Here is a 17,968-nt window from a genome sequence, read left to right as displayed (position 1 = left end):
TCCCGAGCCCCAGGACCTGGCCCCAAGCCCTCGCCAGAACTGCACAAAAAGAGAGATGGAAGAGAGAAAAAAGAAAACAAAAGAACATAACAGTTGCCAAAAACAATCTTTCATTCAATTCGTAAAAGCATATAAATTACAAGGTGCCATGCCAAAATGAAAAATGGGTGGAGGCTCGAGCCTATTACTGGGAAGAAGGAGGTGGAGGAGCGCCTAGGGGGAAGGGAGGATACTCGAGCTTCCCAAAATTCTTGATAAAAGCTTGCTCCTCAGGACTGAGAGGGAGTGACGCTAAAAACAAGGTATGCAAGTCCAGCTTGGGGTGCTGCAACAGGTGTTGGTGTATCCTCTTGAGGCCAAGCGGATGCAATGTAAGCCTCTTCGAGTTGCTTTCTCTCCGACATCAAACGAAAGAAGTCTTGGTTGGCATTGCGCAAAAGGCTCTTGAGAGTCTTCTTCTTCTCCTTGCGCCTCGTGGCGACCGTCTCCAGATGTTGGTTTTGTTCTTTCATGAACACCACCTCCTTGATCAGTTCCATCCACTCGGTCTTCAGATCCTTTATCCTTTGAGCCGCTTGCCTTAACTTGAAATACCCGAAGCTCCCCAAGGAACCGAGCTCCCAGTTAGTCTCCTCTAACTCTCCCAATTCCTCCCCGATTGTTGTGGCCAATTAGTCCGTAGCCTACAGAAAAAGAAGGGAGAAAATGAATTTTGTGACTAATAATGTAAGCAAGAAACAAGGCTGGCAGAAAAAGATGAGCATACCTGGGCGAACAAGGGTTTGAACATCTGGCCTACGTGCTCGGAAGCATTGGCCTAAGCCTTGTCCAGAGCCGAGGCTGGGGACTGCGTTCGCTCCGCCTGGAGGAAGATGAGGGACCGGCAACTACCAGTTGCCAAGAAAAATTGGGAAGGGATCCCAAGTCTCATTGCATGGCCTGAGTGCCACAAAGTTGAAGCTCTAGAATTGTCGTTGTCACTCAGATTGATGACATGGGGAGGATCCTCAGTCGAGCTCTGAGTTGCAGCAGGAGGAGCTTCGGGACTCAACCCCTCACCTTCCTCACCTTCTTTATCCCCTTATTCTCCATCTTTTTCTTCTTTATCTTTCCCCCCTCGTCGTGGAAGACGAATTATGCCCGCGTCCCTTTTGAGCTTGTGGCTTTGGAAGGGCTTGACTCTGCCTCTCGTGACTCGGGCTCCAAGGTCGAGTCACCTTCATCGTCCATAGTGTCTCTATGAGTGTCTCCATGAGCAGAGGCTCGGGAAGGGCTTGGCTCAGGGGTTGTCTCGCTGTCTCCATGAGTTGAGCCTTGGGAAGGGCTCGACTCTTCCCCCCGAGACCTGGGCTCCAGGGTCGTCTCGCCTCCCTCGCCCTCAACATTTCTTTGAGTTGAGTCTTGAGAAGGGGGTTGCTCTGCATCTCGGAGCCCGGCCGATGAACCTACCTGTAGCACCCTACCGACAGTCTCCTCCTGAAGAGTATCCTAAAAAAAAAGTAAAAGGCTCGTGAGGGAAGAGGTGCACTAGTGAGGTGAAAAACTCTACTTGAAGATCGCAAGCTTCCAATTCTTCTGCAGAAGGAAGCAATGGGTCCTAGAAAGGATCGGCGGGTCGAGAACTGGTTGAAGCAGAAGGACTGGCAGCAAGGCCAGAACAGCTAAGAAATGACGTCGTTGTCCCTCACGTCGAGGGAACCAGAATCTCTGCACGCACGAACTCTTGGACACGAGGCATTTGGGAATGACTTCCAGATTCCCTGACCTGACCACCAGAAGGGGTAGAGCCCTCGGCCTCACCACTTTGTGAGGGAGAAATTTGCATACCTTCGGTCGCTTGGCCCGGCGGCTAGAAGGATGCAAGGTGCGTTTTCGACTAGAGGGCCGAGTCTTAGGAGGTGGGATGCTACCCAAGAAATTTCTTCCGAGGGCGTACAAGCGGTTGGGCGGGTTAAGTAGTCATGGATGTTCTTGTCAAAAAAGATCACATCGGTCTTCAACTCATTTGGGTGGGCCCACACCCAAGTTGGGACCAACTCGTACCGAGCCTCTTCCTTCAGATTGAGGGTAAGCTCTAGGCTCTCTGCAGACGGGGGGTACCCCCAACATACCTGAATGGGAAACTCCTTGTGGGCAGCTTCCCCTTCAGGATATTCCCAGTCCGGGCTGGACATGGAGAAGAACTTGCGGGACCATTCCTTTATGCCTGCTCTAGCAAAGCTATCTTTCGGCCTGAAGACCAAGCTTGGAAGCTGAAGACGTTATCCGGTCGGTAGACAAGTCGATATAAGTAAAAGAACTCCAGAGGCGTCAGGTCTGGATATTCTTCAGGGGTCTTGCTTAGTACCATTCGGTAAATGATACAACTGGAAATTATGAGGCGCCATGCGTTAGGGTGGAGCTGCGACGGGGCCAGTTCGAGGTAATTTAAAACTTCTCGAACCGGGTGACAGAATGAGAGGTGAAGACCATTGACGAACATTAGTAGGAAGAGAGCCACCCTCGTTGCAATGCGTTCAGTGTTCACTGCATGCTCACCTCGAGGCATCTCCAGAACCACGGAAAGGGGGATCCTATACTTGGAGTGGAATGCCCTGAGGTCAGTGCCGGAGATAAAGGAAACCCAGCATTTCCCCCCGAAGTATGGAGAAACGACATCAATAGGTGCCATCGTAACGACGGAAAGCAGCGGGAAAATGGTGACTAAGGAAGAGGAAGGAAGGAGAGCACAAAGGTTGGAGAGGGAACGAGAGAAATGGAGAAGGAATAAGTGGTTAGGGAAATAGAGAAGGAAAGAACAGTCGAAGGGGGAATTTTCGAAGAGGAAATGGAGAAGGAAGAATAAGGGGGAGAGCGCCTTAAATAAGGGAGGGAAGCTGTAGGGGGCTCGGGAAATGAAGCAGCATTAAGGGAAGTGACGTCAGCAAAAGCCACGCGGCACCAACAGCCTAAACGACGGCATGCATGGCAACCGTTGGGTCAAAAGAATGGGTAGCACGGACCAATAAGATCCTAGAGTGTGGAAAGGGATAGCCGACACGTCCAATCAACCTTTGAGAAAAGGGACGATTGTAGGAAACGAGGAGATGAATTTATTGAGCGAGCAAGTGACCTCAGAAAGTCGAATTGACAGAAACCGAATCGGCAGAAACTGAAGGGGAGGCCTCAAGAAACTTGAAGCAACGGAAGTCGAACGGGTGGAACCATAGTGGAGGAGTTATGAATTCCCATCTCGGGACCATGATAGGAATTCATTGGGTATTGTGAGGGAGGGTCCACCCAGAAGGGTTCGAGCCCAAAAAGGATGAGCTATGGAACCCCAACCGAATGGAGGAAGCTAGTGACCCCGGGCCAGAGGATTCGGCACCTAGCACGTGGCCCATCCCAGAAGGGCCCGAGCCCAAGAAGGCCGAGCTATGAAACTCCAGGCCCAAGGGAGAAAGCTGGAGACCCGGAGCCGGAGGATCCGGTAATGAGCGTGAACCAACCCAGGATGGCCTATCGACACAAAGCTTAGAGGTGCCAAGGAGAAAGTCCTGGGGCTAGGCAAATTGACGAGTCCTATCACAAAGCATCGGATAGGATGCCCAATTGCACGCGGACGACAGCACGTGCTCGGTCACAGATTCAACAGACCCAAGGCACACTGTGATCAATGCTTGTGTTATGAGACCCAGCACGCAACGACACACCCCACGTATGAAGAACGGCTCGCCCGCGATTTGACACACTGCCATGGCAAGGAGGTGGCTGCAGGACAAACCTAGCACAGCTGACACGACATGATCTCCTGCTAGGCCCCAAACTGACACAATGGGGCGACAGGAAAATGAGTGGTGACAGGTCTGACACCTGACACCCCACGATCTCCCTCAACAGTGGAACCCGGATCAGGTATAAATAATGGAGATTCCTTCTACGGGAGTCTCTCTCTCACTCTTTGTCTGATAGCCCTATTGTCCTTCTGTATTATTGAGCTTTCTTCATAGAACTATCCATTGACTTAGGCATCAGAGTGACCCCAAGTATCACCGGAGCCTCTTCTTCCTCCTTGTTGCAGGCGATGTGGAACTTGGACATTGCGATACTGCTCGAGTTGCGAAACACGACATCAACACTCCCTATTCCAAATCATGTATGTGTTCCTATTGATCCAAACTGTTGCGAAGAATTTGACCCCACATCAGTACCAACCCTTTACAAGGTAAATTTTTATGGAATGGTCGTATTTATTACTATTTATATTCAGTTCTGTAGATGCTTTCCAGTACCTTTTTTTTTTTTTTTTTCCAAACCTAGTTGAAATTTTTTGTAAAATTTTCATCCAAACTAATATTTCCTTGACCCATAATTTCTAAACAACCAAAACATCATCATCATTTATGGTATTACTTCATTTTTTAGGACTGAACAAACATGTGCAATGCACAGATAGACTATATATACTATAAACACACAAAAGGCAATGAGACTAACCTGTTTAATTTTTCTTTGAAATTCAGCACCTCCACATTTGAGAAACAGTTGAATGCAGAAAATACAAAGGCCTGACCTCACTTTATTTGAGAGAGAGAGGGAAGAAGAAAGTGCAATAGAGGAAAACATTTTTTAACGGAAAGAGTGAAGGAAGAAGGCTTCTGCAATTTCTTTTAGAAAAGTAGAAAACACGACCCGACACGACCCGGCTCGAAAATCCCTATTACGACCCGACCCGTTCCAAAGGCATTCCGATTGGCCGATTACTCGATTAACTGATTACTCGGCTCGAAAAGTTTTTCGAAAATTCCAACCCGACCTGGTTATGATTGTTTCAATTTTATTTATTTCAATCTTTTTTAATAAAAACCTCGTCCCCCATAAACACGCCTCTCTTCCCATTCATTATCTTTTGTTTCTTTGTTTTCTGTTTGTCCATAGACACCCCATTGATGTAATATTGTGGAAAGAGTAATGATCATGTCTTTATTGTTTTCCTATTTATTTCAATTCTAGATATTAATTAATTCAAACAATCCGGAAGTTTCCCAATATAAACCATAGGTCATGAATAGTCCCTAGGTACCGTCCTTGTTTTCCTTTTTCTTTATTTTCTCTCTGTGCCACTCACGTGAATCTGTGATCATGCCTGCTCTAGACTCTAGTTTTTATATAGAAAAATTCTTTACATCGTATTATAATTTTATTTTTATATTATTAAATATGATATAATATATTTATTACTATTAAATAATTATTTATCAGTATTTTCTTAATATTACTCTTCTATATATGCCTGCTTTCGTCACCTTCAAAACCATTTTTTTCTTTTTTTTTTTCTTCAATCGGGTTTTCTCGCCTTCCTCACGGGAGAAAATTTTGACCCTCAAAATGGTTTCTTTTTTCCTGGATGAAAACTCTCCTTCAACGCGAGATTTTCTGGTTTTGTTCCACCATGTTCATAAGTTTTTTCCTGCTTTAATTGGTGTTATTGTCCCCAATGACTGCATGGGACTATTGGAGCTTCTCTGTTGAAGGAATAAAACGAGAGAGAGGGAGGCAGAGCAATGGCCTTCGTAAACCAAACTATTCATAATACCCACAAATCCGAAAAAGATTAGATCTTTGAAGTTTCAATTTTTGTTTTGGAACTGAGAATCACTTTCGATGTGCAGATATTGGGGTGATGAGTGGCGCAGTGCTCTTCGTTAGTGGTTGTGATTCAGTGTTAATTCAGGTATCGGCTAATAATCAGTGTTTTTAAACGGGTCGGGTAATTTCCGGTTCTGAATCAGAAGCTAAATGGGTCAAGTCGAGAAAACGGAAGTGAAATTCGATCGGCTTCTTTGTTCAGTCCTATTTTTAATTATATATGAAAACATTACTTCAAAAGCGTAACACTTCATTATTTAACGGAAGGGTGAGGCTACCATGCCGCCGGCCTTTACCGCTGACCGTCTATGCGTTTTTTTTTTTTTTTTTTACATTTATTTAATATATTTAAATATTTTTAAAAAATAAAAAAAATACATTAATACATATAAAATTACTTTTTTAATTTTTAAATATAAAAAATTTTTGACTAGCGATCAAATAAGACAGTCAAACAAAATGGATAAAATAGTATTTTTCTTAAGGGAAATATTTCATCTTGGGTTTTAATTCAAAGCGTCGGTTCATCTTGAATCTCCGCATCGCATCTTACACGATGAAAAGGTCATGATTGCGTCAGGTTTTAATTCAAAGCGTCGCGTCGGTTCTAATGAAACTTTATCATTGCACGGTTTGAATCTTTGCCAACCATTAAGGCTTCGTTTGGATTCTTAACTCTTTTCAATTTATCTCAACTCATCATTATAATTTTTTTAAATTCCAATACAAAATGTAATAAACAATTCAATTTTTTTAAATCTCAAAATAATAATAATAATAACAAATAATATTCTAATAATATTTTATCATCTCAACTCAATTCAATTCATCTTATTTTAATATCTAAACACAACTTAAAACTTTTGACAGAATGCCAAGTCATCAGTTAAAACTTGGATTTTTTTTTTAATTAAATAGATTATCCGGCCGCTTGTAAACAGTAGCAGCGTCCTGAAGCCCAAGCCATTTTAAAGATCGTAGTGAGTGAGTGAGTGACAGAGAGAGAGAGAGAGAGAGCGAGAGAGGAGAAGTTCCATACGTTTACGTTTCTGTTTCCCGAAGAGACACGACTGTGAAAACCAATCAATTTTTGTATGCCACTGCGCCATGCCTCAATCTCATAACTTTTCCGTTTATTCCTCTGATCCCCAATTATTTTTTCCTTGAGATGGGCTTTGATCTGGATTCTTTGTCAGAGGCCACCTCTGGTGCCATTGGAGCTCTTGTTAGCACCACAGTCTTGTACCCTCTCGATACCTGTAAGACCAAGTATCAAGCCGAACTTCGAGCTCCCCATCAGCAGAAGTACAGGTTATTGTATTTCCGTTTTCTTCTTGTACTTTCCGTCCCACGCGTATAATTTTTTTATATCGTTTTGCTAATTTTGATGTTTTCTTTTTCGGAATAAGTTTTCTTGCACCTGTTTGTAGATTTTTCTTTTTTTTTTTTTTTTTCCCACGGTTCCTCATGTATGGGTAAATTACTGTTCAGGGACCTGGCTTGGGTTTCTGTAATGCTTGGTATGTTTCTTTCAGTCTTTTATTTGGATGATGGTTATCTTTTATTTGGATGATGGTTATCTCCTAACGAGGTTATAATGATCAATGAGATAAAAATATTCTATATGAATCATGGGGAATTAGATTGCTAGTCTCAATTGATTGAACCTGTCATCTAAACTCGCTTCACTTTTTAAACAAATGGAAAATAAGGATATCTGAATCATGTAAGTAATTGTATGATAAGTTTCTTCATGCAATGCTTCATCCAATATGGATCAGTGTCTTCTCAGTTTGACCCTTTCAAGAAATTAATCTGTGGCTAATTGAATATGACAGCCCAAAAGTCAGTAAAAATACATTATGTAATTGAGATTTTGAGGCAAGACTCGTGTATGAAATTATCTATACAATTTATTGTTATGGCTTGTGCAGGAATATTTCCGATGTTTTGCGGGAAGCAATTTCTACCCGTCAAGTGCTTTCATTGTACCAGGGCCTTGGGACAAAGAACCTGCAGTCCTTCATTTCACAATTTTTCTACTTCTACGGATACAGCTTCTTCAAAAGGTTGTACTTGGAGAAAAGTGGAAATAAAACCATCGGAACAAAAGCAAACTTGATTATTGCTGCTGCTGCTGGGGCATGTACAGTCATAGTGATACAGGCGAGTAATGTGTTAATGCTTCTTTCTTGATAATGAAGCATCTTTAGTTGTGTTTCCTTGATTTAGTTGTCTGTTGCGGCTCTTTCAAAATGCATGGCGCTTGAACTCTGTTCATTGAGCTCCCAAAGGTATTCCGTTCTTGTAGATGTATAATGATGTGCATGTTTGGGTTCTATTTAAAATTTTAAATGTTGCTGTTTAAACATGACATGGGTGGTAAACTATCTCATTTGTGATTTTCCATGAAATTGGGTGCTGGCTGTACCCTAGAGGGAAGTCATTATAAGAAAGGGACTTGGTGGAAAAAGTCATTACAAGAAAAGTACAGAGGCATGGTGACCATGATAATAAAAAACTGACAGTAAGATTCCTCAAAATCCTTAAGTGATGCCATAGATTCAACCAAACTGTTAAGAAAAACTTGAGAAAAAGAAAATGCTATCAATGACAATATAGACCCATTTGTGGTATCAATACTAAATATTTAAATAGTCTAACCTCTGGCTTTATCTTACAGCCCTTGGACATAGCATCCTCGAGGATGCAGACAAGTGAGTTTGGGAAATCCAAAGGACTTTGGAAGAGCCTTTCAGAAGGCACTTGGGGTGAGGCATTTGATGGCATTGGCATATCTCTTCTTTTAACATCAAACCCATCTATCCAGGTACTTGAGGTTATTATTTAGACAAGGATGATTTTTATTTCTCAAATTTTTGATGGAGTGGAACAATATCCCAGCTATATGTTTAATCGAAGATGGGGAACTGCTACCTATGTTCTTTTTACTTCATGGGTTTTTCCACTTTCTCTTTCTGTGTGAGCACTTAAAATTGTTGGTTTAACTTGCAAGAAAATCCATTACACTGAGACCAGAACATGTATTTTGTACAGTATACCGTATTTGATCAGCTGAAGCAGAGACTACTGAAGGGGAAGCCGAGTCAGAAAACAGGTACAGAGTCATCCCCGGAAGCTCTTTCTGCCTTTTCTGCTTTCATGTTGGGCGCAGTTTCAAAGTGTGTCGCTACCTGCTTGACTTACCCAGCTATCAGGTAGATGGTGTCTTCAATCATTCTTCCTTGTGCATTTTATGGTTTATATTTATGGGAGCTATTTGAACCCCATACTTACCATCTATGGGGTTCAATTTAAAAACTAATCGTTTCTGCAAGTTTTCCACGTATAAGTGGCAGATCTTTTGAAAATAGCATGCATTAACCCTTACTTGTATAGGGATCACAAATTCATTAACATATTTGAGTTAATTTTCCAAAAAGGTGTAAGGTTATGATTCAGGCTGCGGAATCAGATGAAGATGGGGGGAACCAAGAAGCTGAGCAGAAAACCCAGAAGACAGTTTCAGGTGCACTGTACGCCATTTGGAAAAGAGAAGGCCTACTGGGATTCTTCAAAGGATTAAATGCCCAGATACTGAAGACCGTGCTGAGTTCGGCGTTGCTTTTGATGATAAAGGAGAAGATCACAAAGACAACATGGGTCTTAATGCTTGCACTGAAAAGGTATCTGTTTGTCACCCGCCCCAGACTAAAGAGCACTTGAATTAGTGATGAGATTGAGAACGCTAGGCCTGCGAACCTCATAAACGAAGAGGGTCCAGTGGATTTGTACATGCTGGTGGAGTCATGTAGCAGCATAGGCCAGAGATCAATTTGTATCTCAAGAAGGAAAATGCAAAGTTTTGTAGAATGGGATTTCCTTTTTCATGTCTGTAGCCAGTCTCAATCGAAATAAAACATCAATATAGTTTTGTCTGCTAGCAGCATGCTACGCTTTGTGGTTGACAAGATGTAATCTTCTCTACGCTTTGTGGTTGACAAGATGTAATCTTCTCTACGCTTTGTTGTTGACAAGATGTAGATCTTCTCTACGCTTTATCTTCTCTGTATGGACTTCTCTATATATATTCTATTGAATTTTCTATTACAGAAATAAGGTTTGCACGTCACAATTCTTCGGTTATTAATTTAACTATAATTTCGATAACAGAAATAATTTAGCTAACGGAAAAGATTATTTAGAAAACTTTTATGAATCAAATCTAGCATACATATTTATAAAAAAAATAATAAATAAATAATAAATAAATAAAAAATAAAAAACCTCAACAGAAATCTAATATATCAGTCAAATGATACTAGCATTTTCTCAGATTGTGTATTTCTGTGCATTGGGTGAAAAGCTACTAACATAATTAAATGTACGAAACCACTTCACGAGGTGAATCCAAATGCACGTTTAGCGGAGTCCAGCGTGTTAGAGAGGAGCATTGAGATTGTAACAGGTCCTACACCTCCAGGCACGGGTGTAATGGCTGACACCACCTTGATTGCCTCTTCATAGCAAACATCTCCCGTGAAACGGTATCCACGGCGACTACTCGGGTCCTGCAGATTATCATTACTGCATCTGATTATTCAACATCAAAAGAGTAGCAACATAAGGAAGCACTTCCTGGAGAGGAACTAGTGAAACAGTGAATGGAGCAACAAGTACCACTTGCAAGGCAAGTTATTTTTCTCCTTGAAGCTTGTATCTCATTTGGGACTAATCTCATGAAAACACATTAATGTCACCTCAAAGGATAGGGTTACTCGGTGTCATCCATCCATCTGGATATTGCGGTTATCCTATCTTGCATATCGTAAGTGACCAATCAGTCAGTCAATTACATTAACTCTTCCAACCATAAGCCTGAAAGGAGAGAATTAGCATGTCATGCTATTCTAATGAGGGTTGGCTAGACTGACATCTTAACCAATGATCCGCCATTGGCTATAATTCATTCATTTAGACCAGTTATATGACATGGAATAACATGTGTTCAGGTATGTGCGGCTGTGCCTGAGTTGAGCATACAATCAGGGCCACTATTGTTAATCAAAAGATGCAGCCAAACATGCGCAAGAGCCTCATATAGTAAGAAAATAAGTACTACAATTGTTTTCCAGTCAGTATGTAATTTTTTTGTACAATTGAAGATATGTACTTGTACTAGTGGACAGGTTAAAGGCCAGAGCTGAGTATAATGTCATACTTAGAAAAGAACTACATTTTCTAAATAGTGTAATCCATACTATTAGTAGTCTGCTCTTCTGTGAAGGGATAAATGTACATTGAAAAGGCAAGGAGATCTTTTAAGTTCATTTGTTACATATGAGATTCTAACCTCTGAGATCATTGTTCCAGTCCTCCACACCGAGGATAGATGTCTTTATCGGATAAATGAGTTAATAATCTCATCTATGAGGACTCATTTAAGTGCAAACAAATAAAATTACAACAATTACAATCTCATGCCAGTGCATCAGATAATGCATGTCACTTTTCACTCAATCCAAAAAATAAGAACAGAGAAAAATAAAAACGTTTTAATTGTCAACTTGAAAATAAGTTTCTCATCTAGCTTAACCAGCACTAGTTCCTTCCCTATTTATTGCATATAAGCTGACATCGAAACTGATGCATCAGGTTTTTCTTTTGGGGTAAGTAAATTTTCATCTTCAAAATTTCAAGGACAAGGGAAAGGCAAAATTCTGACTGCTTACCTTTACCAGATTGGTTCCCATATCGATTACAACTGCTCCCGGCTTTAGCCAATTGCCTCGGACCATGTTTGGGATTCCAACATCTGAGACTACAATGTCAGCCTTAGAAGTTATCTGTTCTGGGTTATTGGTGAATGCGTGCACAGTGGTGACCGTTGCATGGTGCCTCTGTCCACCAAAAGTACATCATGCCAATGGATATAATATATTCTGTATCAGCAAAAAGGCACAGATTACCTGCAACAGAAAGGAAGTAGGCAATCCAACGATCTTGCTTCTCCCAATTACCACGGATTTTTTTCCAATGATTTCCACACCTAACCTAAGCAATAGCTCAAGGCAACCCTTAGGGGCACAAGGGACGAATAGGGGCTCCCTTCCTCTCATTGCAAGATTACCCATATTGAGGGGATGAAAGCCATCCACGTCTTTTTCTGGACTCACAACAGTCATAACTTTTTCCTCGTCCAAATGCTGCGTCAAGCATTCAAATTAGGATATGTTACCAGTAAGCTTCAAACTCAACAACCCTGCTTGATAGAGAAAGCTATCTATTTGAATTTTGTATTTTGAACTTGTATTATACAAGATAAGCCGATAAGCATCTGTAACTATTGTATCTAAGAGTTTAAAGCCTATAAATTAATACTCAGTTTTCCATTCTTGTTGCTTAATTTCTTTCAGGTCCACGGGTACAAAGAAAGTGTACCCTTAGAGTTACACATATGGTGTCTAGAACGCATGTCCATAACGTCCGTCATGTTGTTTTGAACATTCTCAGCCACCAGCACAACTGACGGCAAGAACTATGCTTTCGAATAGTAGATTTCAGAAGCAAAAATGGGAATTCATTAAAATGCAGGTCCTACGCATCTGTTCAGGTACCATATATATAGAGTAAGGTCACAGCAACTGAAGCTAGGCCATAACATTTCAAGGAAAATCGAAGTTCGCAAAAACACAACCTTTTCTTTTCAATTTTTAAGGCATCAAAAGCATAGTAAATGAAGAAAGGCAAAATTTAGAACACTGAAGCAGTTGTGGAAATTACTTGTGGCAAAGGAAGTTGCACGATGATACCGTGTACAGACGGGTCCTCGTTGAAACCCGAGACAACATGAAGAAGTTCGCTTTCTGTGCAGGTTTCGGGCAGTTCCGCAATCAGAGTTGCAATTCCAACTTCTTCACAAGCTTTTAGCTTTATATTAATGAAAGTCCTCGAGTCCCTCCTTTTACCCACCAAAACAACAGCCAATCCAGGAAATTTTCCAGTGACTGCCTTCGTTCTGCGTATTTCATCGGCTATTCTGGACTTTATGTCATGTGCAATGAAATTCCCATCGATTATCGCAGCAGTCTGACCCTTGGCTGGTTTTGAATGCCAACATTTCAGTGCTTTTAAGAAACAAACAAAAAGTAAATATAAATAACGAAACAAAAAGTGCCGACTTACGGAAAATTGCAGAGGATTGAGGACGGTGGGTGTTGGTGCTGGGAATCCAAACGTTGGGAAAGTTGGGACCGAGGACAGTAGGATACTGAGGAGATCTAGACGAGGAATAGCGAACTCTCCTTCCAAGTCCACGCCTGACCAAACACACCCAGTTCCCAACACCTCGCATGTTCTCCTCCCCCAAGCTCCCACGGTCTGCCTTGTACAGGGTCTTATCAATATCTAACCGTTTTTCCCCGAAGATGTCAATTCATGGTATAAAAAGTACGTCTTTGATTCGAGTCTTATTTTATTGCGGTGTAGAATTATTCGATTCTTGACAAGATTTGGAAGAAAGGATTCCTCGGATTGGACCTCGCCCTTTTTCAATTGGCAAATAAGATTTGGTGTTGATGGCAAAGAATCTCGACAAAAGTTTCATGCAACTAGGGTATGTGTCAGAACCTTGTGCTTCCATGTTCTTAGAGGCACAAGTTTGCACGTGATGAGTGAACCTGTAAATAACGTGTTTCACACCACCAACTGTTTGGATGATTTGTAACAAATGAGAGAGCGACACTAGGTGCCTAGAGGAGCTTCGATGCCTAAGTTAAAGATGTGTAATCAATATGATTATATAAGTAAAAGTGCATTATTTGTTACTTTTATGTATTATTTATAGAGGTGCTGAGGATCTAGAAAGACATTAGTTATCCCGTAATAAGTGGACGAGATAATCATCATGATCTATTGACGTTATCATATCATACGGTTAGGCTTGTGGGTCATGTGGGCTCTTGGACAATGAGTCCCCAGTCTTGGGCCAATAGGATGATCATGTCCTTTAGTCATGGGCTTATTGCCAATAGACCTAAATATCTATTCCAATTACCCTGCTAATTTTCTATGTGCTGGCACAAAGGAAATTAATTTATTTTATATCATTTTAATTCGTATAGATGCACCTTATTTTAATTCACATGAAGGCACCTTACCTTGTTGGCTTGGGGAGGTAAGCGACCACTCAAACTTCATTTCCTTCTATCTCATTGAGGATCCATGTTAACTAAGGTGTGGGTCCAAACTTATTGTCATACCCCAAAAATGTGGCCCACATAACTATTCGTGCACTTTTATTCCCTCCCTTTCAAAATAATGGTAACTATCGGCGTTGTCACCCTTTTGGCTTTCCGAGAACCTTATCATCATTACCCCTTCTCCTTTTTCATTTATTGATCCATTTCCTCTCTCCCATCCACGCCGTATCTCTTTTTGTTTTCTCACATTCTCTCTCATTTTTCTTCTCACATCCGTGTTACATTTCTCCTTTTTCATTTCTCACATCCTCTCTCCTGGCTAACCGCAGCTCCTCATGTACCCCTAACCAACATTCGACCCAGAATCCGGCGAGGGCCTCCCACGCTGTTGTGGAGTCTTCCGACTGCTGAGCCCCTCCATTCTTTGAAGGACTCACTTGGCGTTCCACCTTTACTGAGTGGGACCTAACAAAGTTGAGGTCCACCTATTGCATCCCAGATTTTATGGAGATCTCCATTTCGGAGGGAGGATGCGTTGATAAGGAAGGGTACGCGAGATCTGTTGCCCTCCCTATTTGTGCCCTAGCGCATGACTTACGATTTCCCTTCATTCGCCCAGTTCGCAATATGTTGGACTTTCTAGGGTTGGCTCTAGCTTAACTTCATTCACACGCGTATCGTGTTTTACTATGCTCATGAGTGGTCTTCCACATGACCTTGGGGAGACGTACCCAGATCTGATTGCCATGGAGTTTCTATCTTTCTATTCCGTAAAGGGATTGCTAGGTAACATTTGTAGCCTTCGCGTTTGTTCACAATGCTTGGCGGCGTTTGAGCCCCGCCACTCTAATGCCAAACAATGACAAAGAAATTTTTTCTTCATTTCTAGTGGAGGTTGGGAATTTCCTGCCTCCGAAAGGCACATTCAAGATTTTCCTGTTCGTGCGAATTGGGGCAAAGTCCCTAACAACAAAAATCTCTTGCTAGAGCTAATTGATAAAGAACACTCTCATGTTGATATAGTCCTCAACTGGGCTAAAGAAAATGATGGTGGCCTGGGGACCGAGCAACTTCTGACCACCGCCAACATCAATAGGTTCCTCGTGGTGCCTGATCGCGCCCATGTCATGGGGTGTAAACTTAAGGTCGTAACACCTTCAGCAAAGAGGCATGCTTCTCCATCTGCTAGGCATCCCCAAAATGCCCCCGCCATAATGAAGGCGACGAGGGTGAAATTACAGAGGCCGCTGTGGAGGTGGAAGTGGAATCGAAAGGAGTCATGGCTTCTGGCGGCGACACCCTCACGCCTTCAAAAGGAGCAAACATCACCAGGTCTTGACGACCTCAATGGGCTCATGGGGCAAGCCCTCGTTGACCTGGTGACGGCCTTCGACTTTGACTTGCCCTCTAACGAGTCTAGTTCAGTGGGTACTCCCCTTCTCGAGTTCCCTTTCCTTCTCTCCCCGACTTCGATTCCTAATGGCGATGAGATTTTTGCAGACATTTACGATGCATTTTCTATGGGCGTGTATGGGATGGCCACGCCTAAAGTTGTTGCCCCTCTAGTTGAGGGTGCCCAGACCAACGTCGAAGGCGAAGGTGGTGTTGAAACCTATGGTCTGCAAGATTCCATGCCAAGTTCCCTTCCAGCGACCATCTCGGGGGGTGAAACCCCGCTAATAGAATGGGGACTCCTCAACTCCTCGGGAGGGGGGTGGGTCATCTTTGAAAGAGGAGAGGGAAGAGAGAGATGGGGCCGATCCAGATAGAGTTGGCAATGGGAGCCCTGGCGACCATAGGGAAAGGGACTAAGGTGAATGCCAAGATGCGTTTGTGTATGAGCCAGGAGTTCCAGCCACCCCTCTCGTGCCTTTAGTGCATTCCTCATTAGGGAAAACTTAGCGGCGACCAGAGCAAGTAGGGTCGAGGGGGAGACACCCGGGTATCCCCTTCCTCCCTCTGGGCTAGTGGCGGAGATGTCTCAACGCTTGAAGAATTTCTTGTCCCTGGTATTGTCTTGTTTTGTACATGATCTTCTTACTTGATTGTTGGATGTTCTTGCTTGTAACGACCATCTTATTTGGCCTTTGTACTGTGCAGGGGTGGAAAACTTGGTGGCTTGGATTGTGAGTGATCACGCCCACCGGGAAGATGAGGTATGGGAGAGGTGAATTCAAGGGTTCAAAGAGATGACTCGGCTCTTGGCCGTAAAGACTGAGGTGGAGTGTTGTTTGGAACAAGTTGATGGGCACATTCATGCCTTAGAAGCTGACCTTAAGTTTCTCTGTGATGAGTCGTGTGAGCTACGGGGCGAATTGCTTCATGCCCAATCCTTCCAAGCTCATGACAGTTTTGCTCTGCAGCTAGCAAAATCAAAACGGGCATCTGCTAAAGCCCAAGTATCCTGCCTGAGTGAGGTGCTAGCCTCCTCTCGGAAGTAACGGATGCTGAGCAGTGTTCCCGGGAGTTTGCCTAGGCATTGTCTTCCTCCGAAGAGGAGCGTAAAAAGCTCGCCCTTGAGCTGTTAGAGATGAAAACGTCACATGTAGAGGAGTGTAGGCAGCTCGACCTTCAATTATCTGAGACAAAGGGGAATTATGAAAGGTTGGAGTCACGATTCACCGCCTATAAGAAAAGCATGGAGGGTCGATGTCGTTCTGGATAAGAAAAATAGAACCATGATGCGCTTGGACTATACAACCAAAGAGCAGAAGACAAAGATACAAGAGTTGGAGTCTCAATTAGCTTATGCCAACGATGAGTAGGTTCGTTTGCATCCTCAGGTGGCCACCACCAGGGCCGTTAGAGGCCGGGACTTCGAGTACGGTTATGGGGCTGGGATGGCTCGCTTACGAGCCCATTTGTTGGTAAACCCTAGGGCCAACCTGGGGAGGCTGGACCTGAACGCCTTTAAACCTGACTCGGTGTCATGCCAATATTTGGACACCTTAGGGCACAATACCATGCCTGATGCCTTTCCTGCCTCGCCCTCTTGTTCCAAGCCTAGTGGGACTTCGCCATCACAGAAATAGCATATACTTACTTTACCTATGTTTTGTTTGTATGACAATGTTGGCCCTTGGTTTTGTAAATGCAATGTTGATGTATCCCTTTTTGTAGATTACTTCGGCCCTCAGTTTTGTAAAGGCAATGTTGATGTATCCCTTTTTTATGCGAATCTTTTGGACTCAATAAAGGTCTTGGCCAATTAAGGGGTTGTGGGGTCATTTGACCTCTATGCTTATGCATTGCACCACGAGTATTTAGGCTCGACACTGGTGGCCAAGTAAGGGTCGTGGGGTCTTGTGCCTTCCACGCCTGTCGGTTGTATCGCGAGTCTTTAGGCTCGACACTAGTGGCTAATTGTAGAGGTCGTGGGGTCTTTTGTCCTCCTCGCCTGTTGGTTGCACCGAGAGTCTTTGGACTCAACACTGGTGGTTAACTATAAAGGTCGTGGGGTCTTGTGACCTCCACGCTCATTGGTTGCACCGCGAGTCTTTGGACTCGACACTGGTGGCTAACTGTAAAGGTTGTGGGGTCTTGTGACTTCCAGGTCCATTGGTTGCACCGCAAGTCTTTGGACTCAATACTGGTGGCTAACTTTAAAGGTCGTGGGGTCTTGTGCCCTCCATGTCTGTTGGTTGCACCGCGAGTCTTTAACACGACACTAGTGGCTAACTGTTGGGGTCGTGGGGTCTTATGACCTCTATGTCCATTGGTTGCACTGCGAGTCTTTGACTCGACACTGGTGGCTAACTGCTAAGGTCGTGGGATCTTGTGACCTTCATGCCCATTAGTTGTACCGCGAGTCTTTGACTCGACACTAGTGGTTAACTGTTGAGGTCGTGGGGTCTTGTGACCTCTATGCCCATTGGTTGTACTGTGAGTCGTTGGACTTGACATTGGTGGCTAACTGTAGGTAAATGCGTGAACCGATTAGCCACCCACCTTTATTGATTTATCTTTCATAAAAAGACATAGATTTTGCAAAATATCTAAGGGTAAAACCTCTTCAGATACTCGATGTTCCAAGGGTGCTGTAACTCCTTTCCCTGATTGTCCTTTAGGTGGTAGGAACCCGATCTATTGGTGCGATGACCACGTACGGTTCTTCCCATCGCAGGCCGAGCTTCCCCTCA

General features: G+C 43.2%; 2 protein-coding genes across 5 annotated transcripts; one reads left to right on the top strand and one right to left on the bottom strand.

Moving 5' to 3' along the window:
- Positions 1–6,575: 6,575 nt before the first annotated feature.
- LOC121266975 (peroxisomal adenine nucleotide carrier 1-like) lies at positions 6,576–9,568 on the top strand. The gene is made up of 5 exons (XM_041170855.1): positions 6,576–6,939; positions 7,563–7,794; positions 8,312–8,458; positions 8,686–8,846; positions 9,072–9,568. Exons 1-5 carry the CDS (start codon positions 6,797–6,799, stop codon positions 9,352–9,354), a joined length of 966 nt encoding a protein of 321 aa, XP_041026789.1. The 5' UTR covers positions 6,576–6,796; the 3' UTR covers positions 9,355–9,568.
- Positions 9,569–9,912: 344 nt separating this feature from the next.
- LOC121266958 (bifunctional protein FolD 2-like) lies at positions 9,913–13,078 on the bottom strand. Of its 4 annotated transcripts, none has more exons than XR_005940951.1 (6): positions 12,814–13,076; positions 12,412–12,728; positions 11,598–11,834; positions 11,361–11,528; positions 10,309–10,506; positions 10,058–10,199 (listed from the first exon to the last, which is right to left on the bottom strand). XR_005940951.1 is itself a non-coding variant. In XM_041170827.1 (5 exons), the coding sequence occupies exons 1-5, from the start codon at positions 12,980–12,982 to the stop codon at positions 10,026–10,028; spliced, it is 1,065 nt and encodes a 354-aa protein (XP_041026761.1). In that variant the 5' UTR covers positions 12,983–13,078; the 3' UTR covers positions 9,913–10,025. The 4 variants fall into 4 exon arrangements, 2 of the variants coding, with proteins under 2 accessions (XP_041026761.1, XP_041026769.1); XR_005940952.1 differs by having other exon boundaries at positions 10,060–10,221; XM_041170827.1 differs by lacking the exon at positions 10,309–10,506 and having other exon boundaries at positions 9,913–10,199; positions 12,814–13,078.
- Between the last annotated feature and the right edge of the window lie 4,890 nt (positions 13,079–17,968).

The sequence above is a fragment of the Juglans microcarpa x Juglans regia genome, chromosome 1D (genome assembly GCF_004785595.1).
Source record: "Juglans microcarpa x Juglans regia isolate MS1-56 chromosome 1D, Jm3101_v1.0, whole genome shotgun sequence".
NCBI lineage: Eukaryota > Viridiplantae > Streptophyta > Magnoliopsida > Fagales > Juglandaceae > Juglans > Juglans microcarpa x Juglans regia.
Note: the sequence above shows the minus strand (reverse complement) of the source record. Positions and strands in the feature narration are given on the sequence as shown.